Source organism: Phodopus roborovskii, unplaced genomic scaffold (genome assembly GCF_943737965.1).
Source record: "Phodopus roborovskii unplaced genomic scaffold, PHOROB, whole genome shotgun sequence".
Lineage (NCBI taxonomy): Eukaryota > Metazoa > Chordata > Mammalia > Rodentia > Cricetidae > Phodopus > Phodopus roborovskii.
This window is the reverse complement of record NW_026126422.1, coordinates 1104231-1116354: the sequence shown is the minus strand read 5'-3', so window position 1 is coordinate 1116354 and position 12124 is coordinate 1104231. Positions and strand designations below refer to the sequence as shown.

The window sequence follows — 12124 nt, the reverse complement described above, 5'->3', positions numbered from 1 at the left end:
TCCTTAGCTTTAACGTCTGTCCACAGTCTATGTCTGTCCCAGCAGATTTCTAGGAATCAGCTGTGGACTGCAAACTTCTCCAAAGTGATTTATGTCACACCAGCCCTAGGTGGTCCTACAAAACCAAAACTCTGTGATCTTTCTGAAAGCTGATGTAAATTCGTCTAGCCAATGTGATTGTTTCCTTTCTCTTCAGGTTGAGTCCATTCTGATGAATGCCCTCCAACCCCAATTGCCTGAATCCCCACCCAGCCTTTGATTAGCTTTCCTGGGTCCTGACAATGGCATCTTATTTTCCTCTGATAAACAGTTACAGAAAAGAGGACGTTGCCTTTATCCTTGCAATAAGACTGAAATGTTAGATTCAAAGGAAACTAGTTCCCTCTGCCAGAAGGAGCACCTTCCTTCTCTCTGGAGAAAAGAAAGCATCTTTGACAAATGCTCCTGGGAAGTGGGATGTCCACCATGCAGTTCACATGATTCTTCTACATGCAGAAGAATCAAATAAGGTCCATCTCTATCACCTTTCACAAAAACTAACTCCAAATCGACCAAAGACCTAAATGGGAAACTCCAAACCCCCCAAAAAAACTGTATCACCTTAGGGGATATAGGCGTTTCTTAACAAAGAACTTCCTGACTAGGACTCCATTTGCCTAAGAACTAAGTCCAACAATTGACAGGTGGGATTTCATAAAACTAAAATCAACTGGGTGATGAGGAATGTCAAAGGATGGGAGAGACTCTGCTGGCTATACATCTGACATAGGATTAATATCTGAAATATATAAATACCTCAAAACACAAAGAGCCAAAACGACCTGTTAGTAAGATTGGCATGGAACCCAAACAAGGTTCTCAAAAGGAGAAAAAAATCTGCTAAGAGATATCCCAAAAATGTTTTTTATCTCTAGTAATTAGGGAAAAATGTGTGTTAAAACAGCTTTGAGTTTTTAATTTTACTTGAGTCAGAATGGCAGACATCAGTTGGACAATAGACAACAGATAGATGCTGGAGGGAATGTGGTATTGGTGGTATTGCAAACCCATGCAGCCCCTCTAGAAATCAATGTGGAGAACCTCACAAAGTTAAAAACATGTGACCCAGCTGTGTCATTACTTGTCATGTACCCAAAGAACTTGAAATCCTTCACATATGATTGCTCAGCCATATTTATTTTATATTTTAATTTTTAGGAATTTCATACAATGAATTTTTTTAAATTTTTAGTTAAAATATAATTATTTTCCTTCTCCCTCCTAACTGTGTTCCCCGGAATGCACATCTTCTTTAACCATTGTTACATATACATATAACTGAATAAACATATAAATATAACCACCTGGATTCACTTAGTGTTACTTGCATGTATATGTTTCTAGGCCCTGGAGAAGACTATTTCTTCCTCTCTCAGCAGTTGTTAATTGCCTGTATCTCATCATCTCTGGTTGGGGCCCCATGAGTTTTCCCTTATCTATGTTGGGATGTCAATTGGCATTGGAATTGTTCACTTCTTGTTCAGGAAGCCATGCCGTTGAGGTTTTATAGATACTGCTTCCCTGTCATAGCTAGAAGTCACAATCTCACAGCAGATTTCCTTGTTCTCCGACTCCTGCCTTGGGTAGAGGATTTTGTGGTAAATATGTCACTTGGGACTAGGCATTGTTTTTTTTTTTTTTTTTTTTTTCATTTTAAGCAGTTGTGGCTTTCTGTAATGATTTTTTTTTCTGCTGTAAAAAGATTCTTTAATAAGGGTGAGATCTATCCTTTTCTGTGGGTTCTAGGATAAATATGTAGAATCAGTTCAGAGTTATACTAGTTTAGGTAAGTGGTAGTAGTAGGGTCTCTTCTAGGATCCATGGCCTCACTAGCCACATGGTTGGCTATGTTTGTAATACCAGGCATAACTTCCCTCTTGTTAAGTGAGACTTTCATCCAATTTAAGAGCTATTGGTTATCAACAAGATGTAAGTACCATGTTGTACTTTTAGTGGTATCTTGCCATCCTGGTCATTGTCCTTCAGAGGAATGACAGCTGGGTAGGACTGTTGATTGATTCTCTCTCTTGACATCTTGCATATCATTTTTCTCATATCATGAAAACTAATCTTCAGGAGGAAGCTTTTCAGTCACTTGTAGTGCCAATACTCCAAATCCTGTGTCCTAAGTGCATGGTGTCTTCAGCAATCATGACTTACCTCCAACTTTTAGAAAGCATCCAAGGGCAACAGTCCTTTTGTATTCATTTTTGTTAGTCTATGACTCTCGTGCATGTGTGGGGGTAGTGGCTATTATCATACCAAATGCTAGAATATGAAAATATAATTACATGCATTATAAGGAAATTTTAAAGGACAGTGTTCTACAACAGAAGTTTACAAACCCAGAGAGGAGGTCTGGTTAAGGGAGTGGAAATAATAGAGGGTAATTTCATGCTTGCAATAGAAAAGTTTATGAGGAACAAATCTGGAAGGGAACCAGCTAGAGGAGAATGTAGTGGGGAGGGGAACAAATGAGAAAAAATTTAATGACTCCTGTCTTAGGGTTTTATTGCTGTGAAGAGACTCCATGACCACAGCAACTCTGATAAAGAAAATGTTTAATTGGGGTGGCTCCCTTACAGTTTCAGAGGTTCAGCCTGTTATCATGGTGGGGAGCATTGCTATATGCAGGCAGATATGATGCTGGAGAAGTAGCTGAGAGTCCTATATCTTGCAGACAACAGGAAGTGAACTGAGACACTGGGTGGTATCCTGAGCATAGGAAACCTCAAAGCTCATCCCCACAGTGACACACCACTTTCAACCCACTCTGACAAAGTGACAACTCCTAATAGTGCCACTCCATATGAAATTATAGGGCCAGTTACATTCAAACTACCACATTCCAGTCCTTGGCCCACATAAGATTGTAACAATATCATAATGCAAAAATCATTTAGCCCAACTTCAAAAGCCCATAGTCTATCACAGTCTCAACATGCAAAATCTCTTCTGAGATTCATGCAATCTCTTAACTATAATCCACTCTAAAATCAAGCAGTGCTTAAAACATTCTACTGCTTTCCAAACCCAAAGTATGTAAATCTTTTTTCCTCCAAACAAAAGCTTGGTCAGGCCTATTACAGCAATACCCAAGTGCTTGGTATGAACTTCTTATTTAGGGTTTTTATTGCATGACCATGCTAATTCTTAAAAAGGAGACATTTAATGAGGGGGGGGGGTTGCTTACAGTTTTGGAGATTTAGTGCAGCATTATCATCTTGGTGGGGAGCATGCTGGCCTGCAGGCAGACATGGTACTGGAGAGGTAGATGAGAGTCCTACATCTTTGAAGCAATATGAAGTCAACTGAGACACTGGGTGGTGTCCTGAGCATAGGGAACCTCCAAGCTCATCCCCATAGTGACAGACTTTCTCCAACAAGGCCATACCCACTCCAACAAAGCCACACCTCTTAATAGTGTCACTCCCTATGAGATTATGGGACCAATTACATTGAAAGTACTAATGCCTATGCATAAAGATGAAATATTTTTATATGCTGACGTAAAAAGATTTTCAAAAGAATTCCTGCAGTTTGTCAGACTGTTAAAATTAAAGAAAAAACAAAACTAAACAAAGATTTTCCCAGATGAATGGAAACTAAAAGAATTTACTGCTATATATTTCCTAGAAAGATTTGGGAGGTTGTTAGATAAATAACTAAAATTCACTCAAAGTATTAAAGGACAAAGATAAGACAAATAAGGGATTGTTACTTAACTTTTGATTTATTAAATCTTCGATTTTTATTGATTGTAGATCATATTAGAAATGACATCTTGGGTCCAAATGTAAGCAGTCAGTGGACCTTTGAGGCTCAGTGAACTGCTTTACACAAAAAACTCTGAAGAACCAGACTATGGTAAATGGAGGTAGGGTAAATGGATGGAGGCTTTCATCCTGAGGATCCACACTTCTTTCTGGTCATGTGGACTGTTTCAAGATCTCTTCTCTAGCTCTGCATGCTCTTTTTGGTTTCCAAGCCTTGAATACTTTATTACTTGCCAATAAAAAACCCCAAATCAGTCATTTTCCATGTATAGACAGTGGCATGTATCATACATGATTGGCTAAGATATGTCTAGTCAGTCACAGACATAGATTTTTAAATTATGCAATGACCTTGATAGAGGTCCCTTCATCCATCAAGAGGATATTCTCTATAAAGTGAAGGACAAGATAAGAGTGTTAGGATACCTAAGTTTGTTTATTGACTCCACTGCTTGATAGCTATTTGCTCATTGCTAATTTTCTTAACTTCTTTGTGCTTAGTTGTCTTATCCTAAACATCTTGGGGAAAACCTATAGTATACTTCAATTAATATTTATTTTTTGTAGAAGTCATAGATCATTGGCCTTAAATGATTTTCTGATTACTTTTAAATATTGAGATAAAATTTTGCCTTAAAATTATATTTTCTATTTAAGTTACTTCTATAATAATTTGTCATATATTAACAGAACAAAATAATTAATGCTTCTAAGCTTCCCTAGATTCATAACCTTTTTTTCACATGAATGAGCAATATATTGACATATAAGCTTTATTTCTAGCCAATTTATTTGTAGAAAACATAAGAAAATTATTATGTCATAATAGATCATAAATAGGCCCATTTTAGTAGATGACCTATTTTAGTAATTCTCAAGTTAATCCCACTAATATTTGGTCTACAAGTACAAATATTAATTTAATTAAGCAAGCCATATACAAGCATAGGTTTACACATGAATTAAAGTCATCCTTTTCTGTATTTAGGCAGAATTATGAAGCTTAGTTGCAATCGAATGTGATAGTCTGTGAAATCTGCATGTTGAATTTGAGACTGGGTTCAAAGGTTGGTAGCAGAAGGTCTCAGTTCTTCCTGCTTCGGCAGAAAACAGATCCTGAAGTAACGCTCAATCAAATCATACCTAAATTTCTGATTATTTTTTTGTAGCTCTATTTTGCTTTTGGGGATAGTACTGTATTTAACATCACTGTGCAGATGGGAATACAATGAAACATTAACAAAAAATATAATACATGGGTAATTATTATGGATTTTTCTATTGAATAAGTCATGTCTACTGAAAGTATATGGTAAAGCTTAAATATAGAATTGTTTTATAGCCAACAAATGATATATTTCAGCTAAGTTCATCTTCAGAGAAGTTCGGTATAAAGTTTATTTAGTATAACATTTTGAAAGATAAAATACAGCTGCTCTTATTTCTAAATAACAGCTAGACATGTATGGCTAGATTTTTTTCCACAAGGAAACTGAACTGAAATCAAGATGCTGACCTCTGAGCTGCCACAACGCATCCCATTAGTGCTTAAACCGATGCACCTCGAGACTTCTAATTCTTCACAAGCCTATTTCCATATTTAATGATAGAAAGATGAGGGGTAAAAGTTACACAGTCTCCTCTTTATTCATTTAATTGTCAGTCAAAGTGGCAGTCAGTAACTCTTTTTCAAATTTTATTACAGCATTCACTTAAAGTGCTACAGCTCCATGCTGAGTTTGCTTCAATTAAGTCATATTTTATTTGTTAATAACTATCCACAGTGACAGTGACCTTGAAACTGACATTGGCAACAATTCTTAACAAAAAAAGCTCATGTGAATGTGCATCAATTTATGCTTGTTTTTTTTTTTAAGCCTTTTAAGTTGGAGATTGAACATTTACCCGAATCCTATAGAAGTTAGTGAGCTACATTGTTAGTTGTTAGTTCACATGGTTTAAATGCTTTTTATTATTCATACAGGAAAATAATTTTGCTAATGTCTTAAATTTTGTGTGTGCCTGTGTGTTTATTCACATGTATTTGTATGTATGCATGTATAAAGGATTTCATTTTGAATTATTCCATGTTTGAACCATAAAAATCTTCGCAATGAAAATTTATTGAGGAATGCTTCTTAGATACAGTTCTACTCAAGGTCCTAAGTTGTATGAAAATAATTGTTTGTTAGGTGTATAGTTCAGTGATTGAACACTTATGTAGCACATTGAAGGACCTGGACTCAATCTCAAACATAGAGGGGTGGTGGTTAACATGATCTTTTTTAGACAGGGTCTGACTGTGTAGCCCTGAATGGCCTGGTGGTTAGCTTTGTCGGTTAGGCTATCATCAGACTCACACAGACCTGCCCATCTTTGCATCTCAGGTGTGTGCTACTTCACCTGACTTAGGATCTTTGTAAGGTTAAAAAATGTGATATAAAAGCTTTTGGTTTTCTTTTTTTACAAATTTATAGTCTAGAGTAAATTTATTAGTTACATTGCTGTGTGCATCACAAATATCTAAGATATTCAACATGGTCATATGGTTGGATTATTACTAGGACATGTCTGCATGATTATGAAGTCCTACTTCATTTTTAATTAAAATTAAAATGCAACATCAGTGGAAAATGTTTTTTTGGCTATCAGAACTTACCCTGTATTTTCAACTTTGGTTTCTACCCTGCCTTGTATCCAGACCATCCTGTGTACAGCATATCTACTTCTAGGTTTCTCAAGAGTCATGGTAGCTATCAGAATACCTGTCACAGTATTAGACTCTTCCTTCTGTTTAAGTGACCTCTTTTAATAACCTCAAAGGGATGTTGTCTAGGATACACTATCAAGCACTTCCTCCAGGTGAAAAGTGAAGGTTACCTCACACGTATGGAGTTTGTCATGGGTTAAAATAAATATTTTCAAGTAAAAGCTCCAGATTTTAGTTAAAGAGTAGACCTTAGTTTTTGAGAATACAGCCATCAGCAAGTCATTTTGAAGAACCTGGAAAATAATTCATGTAACCTCTTTTGTTTAAGAACTTTAGATACCTTTTCTTATTTCCTTTTGTGTTAGGTTTTCTAATTTTCTTTTTTGCTATCCTTAGGAGTCCCATAACATGGAAACACACACACACACACACACACACACACACACACACACACACACACTTACAGAGTTTGGTAGACAGCTCTTTCACTTTGTTCATAGACTTTTCTTTGAAGGATCTGATAAGAGGCTGAGATTCATCTTCATATATCAATTGGAACCCTTACTTGTAATGACAATAATAACAATATATCTTCTTTTGATGTAATGCTTTATGGGACTGATTCACCCATCACTCATGGTGTTAAAGCTGAATGCCCACAGTGAAGAGAAAACTGTCTCTTTGTGTTATAATTCATAAGGTATCTATAGCTCAGTAATCCAAACACACTGAGACATATAGAATATTAAAAACATTCTAGAAGAAATAAGGCTAAATCCTTTTGTTTATATAATATAACATTTCCTAAAAAAATACAATAACAACAGACAATAGTATTTACCCTTCAGACATCAGTGTTTCATCTTTTCTTTTTTAAATCTTGGTAGAGTACCTCTAGCCTTCTATAGCGTTTGCTTTCTGGGGTGTTTCTGAAGTCTTTGGAGACTCTCTTCTATGTTTCCTGTGTAAGTCTGTTTACACTGAACATAGTTCCATCCACCAGACACTACAGTCTTTGCCAAGTGGTATTTCTGCTGACCATTACAACCAGTGTCATCTATCACTGCTATGACAATCCCCATTTTATATATATTTGATATTATGCTTTATTACAAGGTGTTCCAAAATAGCACTGACTTTTATCAATTCTTTTTTTTATAATTTTAAGACAGGGTCTCAGTATGTTTTTCTGCTTGGCATTTAACTTTAAAGATTTACTTACCTTTGCCTCCTGAGTGCTGGGATGAAGGTGTGCCCTACCATGTTTGACAATTTTTTGTCAATGCTTGAGAAAAAGTTCTTTTTTGTTCTAAAGTATTTGAGTATTTAATGAAGTAGCATTGTATTCACATCTTTTCCACCCTTCCTTCTCTCTCTTCTAACTTCCCCATCAGTCCCACCAATTCCTCTCAAACTCAGGACCTTTTTTTGTCATATGTGCGAGCACACACACATCTGTTTTCGTTATATATACACACACATGCATGCATGCACATGCACACATACACGCACACTCAGCTATTGAATCCATTTAGTGTTACTTATGAGTAGATGTACTTAGATATGACTACTTTGGGTTGGGACCTTGTGAAGTTTTCCTGTTCACACTGGCATGTCAGCTTGTGTGGCCATTGTGAAAGTCTTGGCAGATTTTGTGAGTGTGAGCTCCCTGCCAGGTCTAGAAGGCACTATTTGGTAGCAGGTATTCTGATTTCTGACTTTAACTATCTTTCTGCCCCCTCTTCCTGGATTCTCCTTGAGCCTTAGAATCAGGGTTGTGTTGTAAATGTATCAGTTGTGGCTAGACACCCCACAATAATTTATATTCTGATCTTGACCATTTTAGAATCTCTGTATTATCCTCTATTTGCTGCAAAAAGAAATTTTGATAAGGGATAAGAGCCATACTTTCTTGGGGATATAAGGGAAAACATTTGTAATATAGTTAGCAATTATATTGGCTTAGGAAAATGACAAGACAGTAGAGCGTTCTCCCCTAGAGTCCACAGCCTCTCCAGCCATGAGTAGTGGACTGGATTTACAGTACCAGGGATGAGTTACTCCAGATAAAAGTGTCACTGGTGGACTGCTAGACATGTCTTACTGGGCTGGCTAGTGCTTGTTTGTTTTAGGGCTGGGTAGGACTGTTTTCCATCAGCAGCTGGCATAGTGTATTCTGATACTCTGAAAGCTAGTTCCTCAAGGAAGTAGCCTTTCAGGTCAGTTTCACCTTGATAATAAAATAAGTTATTTTATTTCTTTCCTTTTATAAGATAAAGGTATTAATCCACTGAGGAATGCAAATCCAATCATCAGAAAATACTCAGTATTTGGCATTGCTATTGCTTTAATTTTAAGATTTTATTAGTTAGGTCATCATTATTAGTTAATTCCCAGTGTTAGTTTTCATACTCATCTTCCAAGTGATTTGCCCCTTTTCGATGGAAGACATCAACAAACACACCGGAATCCTGCCTGAATGTAACTGTTGTGTGACACTATTCCTGGGGTGATGGAAACAAACATTTATCCACCTCAGACAAGTAATCAACAACAGGCCAAAGTACAGATACTACTGAAGTCTAATGTGAATCAATGAGTTTTATTGAGGTTAGTCACAGGTGTGTATGGGTGAGGGGTTATCCACAGGAGTAAAACTGGTTCAAAGACAAGTGCATCACCAAAAGACACCCCCACCCCCCAACATAGGTGACAGCTCATGCAACCTGGAGTTCACTGCCAGCCTGGAGGCAGTTTAACAGGTTGGAGAGTGACTCAGGCAGCCAGCTTAGCTGACCTAAGCTGTTTCAGGCATTCTTCTGGTCTCTGCCCTCCTCCAGTCAGCTCTATTAGTCTGTTTCTTCTGGGTGGTTTGTTTAATCTCTGTCTGTTCCAGGCGGCACAGCTTGCCCAAGAGCATCTCTCAGCAGTCCTCTCTGCTTATCTTCACTCGGGAAAGGAGGGACCCAGTGAGTCTGTTCAGTTTCAGTGACTTCCCAAAGCTATGGAGTTGTTTACTTCCTGAGCTTAATGAGCTTCCCTGCAGGATGGAATGTTAGAACATCCTGTTGTTGTCTTACTTTTCATATCCTGTGTCTTTACAAGCTTCCTCCTTAGAGCACCCTGCTGTTGTAGCTCTCCTTTAACATCCTGCTTCTTAACAAGTTTTTCTCTAAGATGAAAGATTTTAATCTCAGAGGAAACCGCCAGACAACAGCTGGTAATTCCATTTTCCCACACTCAGCTTTTAGGTCCAGATGCAGTGGCTTCTCTTTGGATTTTGTCACAGTATCCCAAAGTTTTTGAATGTTGTGTCTCTCACTAGAAATCACTGCCTATTCATTACCAAAGAGTCCACCATCATCTCCAGCTTCCCCTTTCTGAAATGTTAGCAGAGCTCAGTTGCAGCTTTTTTCACAAGCAGTGGGGCCGTGTGCATGCTCCAGGGATCCTTTAATGTGTCTGTTTTATACAACCCTTGAAGTCTAGGTGAGGGACAATAGATAGGAGTTTGAACTCAAATTGTACTTTGTGATGCTAACATTTCTATTTGTTGCATTGATTATGTTTTTAATGATAATTGATCATTTATTACAATGTGCTTTTAAGTCACCTAGACTACTTGATACATTGTTTATGCAGCTAAACTACATGTTACAGGGATTTTATTCAATATATAGTAATGGTTTAGTAATTCAAGCTTATGTAAACTATTTTATGGTCTGGAGAGATGGCTCAGTGGTTAAGAGCACTGCCTGTTCTTTCAATTCCCAGTACTCATAGGGCAACTCACAGTCATCTATAACTATAGTTCCAGCTCCAGGGGATCCAGTGTCTTTTTTGGTTCCTCCAGAACTTCATTCATGTGGTACACAGTCATGCATGTAGGCATAACAACAAATACATAAAACAAGATGCCCATAGTTTACAAAAACAGCTTTTCAGATGAATCAACAATAAGCAATCTAGAGTTTATCTTCTATCTTCTGTTAAAAGTTATTTATTTATTTATTTATTTATTTATTTATTTATTATTTTACATGTCAATCCCAGTTCCCTCTCCCTCCCTTCCTCGTTTCCTCCCTCCCTCACTCCCTCTTACCCTCTCTGCCCCCCTCACATGCACCCTGACCACCCTCCCCCCTCATCCCCCACCCCGATTCCACATGTAGGGCAATGCCATCCAGATGGGGTCATGTAAATCTGTCAAGTCATTTGAAGTAGGGTCTAGGACTTCTCTCCTGTCTCTAGGTGGTGGATGTGTCTGCAAGGTCCTTTTGTGCACCAGGAATGCATCCTGGTTCCACTGTCTGAGGTTCCTTAGACTGCTCAGTCCTTCTGGCTGAGACCCATATTCAGGGGGTCTGAGTCAGTCCCATGCTGGCTTCCCAGCTATCAGTCTGGGGGCCCGTTAGCTCCTCCTTGTCCAGGTCAGCTGTCTCTTTGTGTTTCTGCAACCTAGTCTTGTCCTCTCCCTCTGCATCTGGATTCTAGTTCGACTCAGTGTTTAGTTAGGGGTGTTTGCTTCTGTTTTCAACAGGTACTAGATGAGGGCTCATAATGGTGGATAAGTTAGTTGTTGATCTCACTATCCAGGAAGGGCATTTATGGTAGCCTTTTTATTAAAAAAAACGTAAATGGTTTATTTCTTATAGGATTTATTTATGCTAATTTATATATTGTTTTGCTTGCTTGTATATATGTGTACCACATGAGTAAAGTTCCCACAGAGGCCATAAGAGAGCATCAGATCCCCAGGAACTAAAGTTACAGATGGCTTTGAGCTGCCATTGAAGGGCCTAGGCCCTCACCCAGGTCCTCAAGATGTAGGCCCCTGACTCAGTATGTGCTGAGCCCCTGACCTTGCTCTAATTACTGAGAAGAAATTGCCAGATACCCTCTATGTGGTAAGGAACCAATCAGAAGTTAGTTGGTGGGTTCTGAATGCACTTTAATGATAAGAGTGGAATGCAGTAACTATAGTAATGGTCCTCAGATTAATTCTAGGTATAACAAACAACCTTTCTGCAGCTGCAACTGACCAATCAACTCAAGATAGATACCCCTCAGCTCAGAGGTGCGCCAATCCTGAGACTTTTACTATGCAACTTGAAGACTCCCTAGACAACCCCTTTGCTCTACCCTCAATAAATGCCTGATTTTACTGTTGGACATTTCTAAACTGAGGATATCTTGCTGTGTAGTTAGACCTCAGTCAAATTTCACAGTGTTTCTCAGTTTGCCTCATGCTCTTTTTTCTTTTTCTTTCTATATTGTAGGATTATCCCAAATCAACTTTGAAATACAAAGGTGTACATTTTGGCAATGCTACAGGAAGACAAGAATTGCTCAAATATTCAGGTCCTGGTCCTGGACAGTATGATATCATCCAGTAAGTAAAAACAAATAGCAATTGGACATGGTGGTACACACATGTGATTCCTGCACTTGGGAGGCCAAGGTAGGAGGATTGCTGCAAGTTCAAGACTAGCCTTGGATACATAATGATTATCAGGTCCTCAAGGATTACACAGTGGAACCTTGGCCGGAGAGTGAGTGGAAAAGACATCTTAAGCACTGTTGTATTGTTCTAGTTCAG

General features: G+C 38.0%; 1 protein-coding gene across 1 annotated transcript in view; it reads left to right on the top strand.

Moving 5' to 3' along the window:
• The window catches only part of Stpg2 (sperm tail PG-rich repeat containing 2), a 465521-nt gene that overhangs the window by 15138 nt on the left and 438259 nt on the right, over positions 1-12124 (top strand). Inside the window, exon 5 of the mRNA XM_051185397.1 lies at positions 11805-11917. Within this exon, the coding sequence (XP_051041354.1) occupies positions 11805-11917 (113 nt within the window). The remainder of the gene's footprint in view (positions 1-11804; positions 11918-12124) is intronic.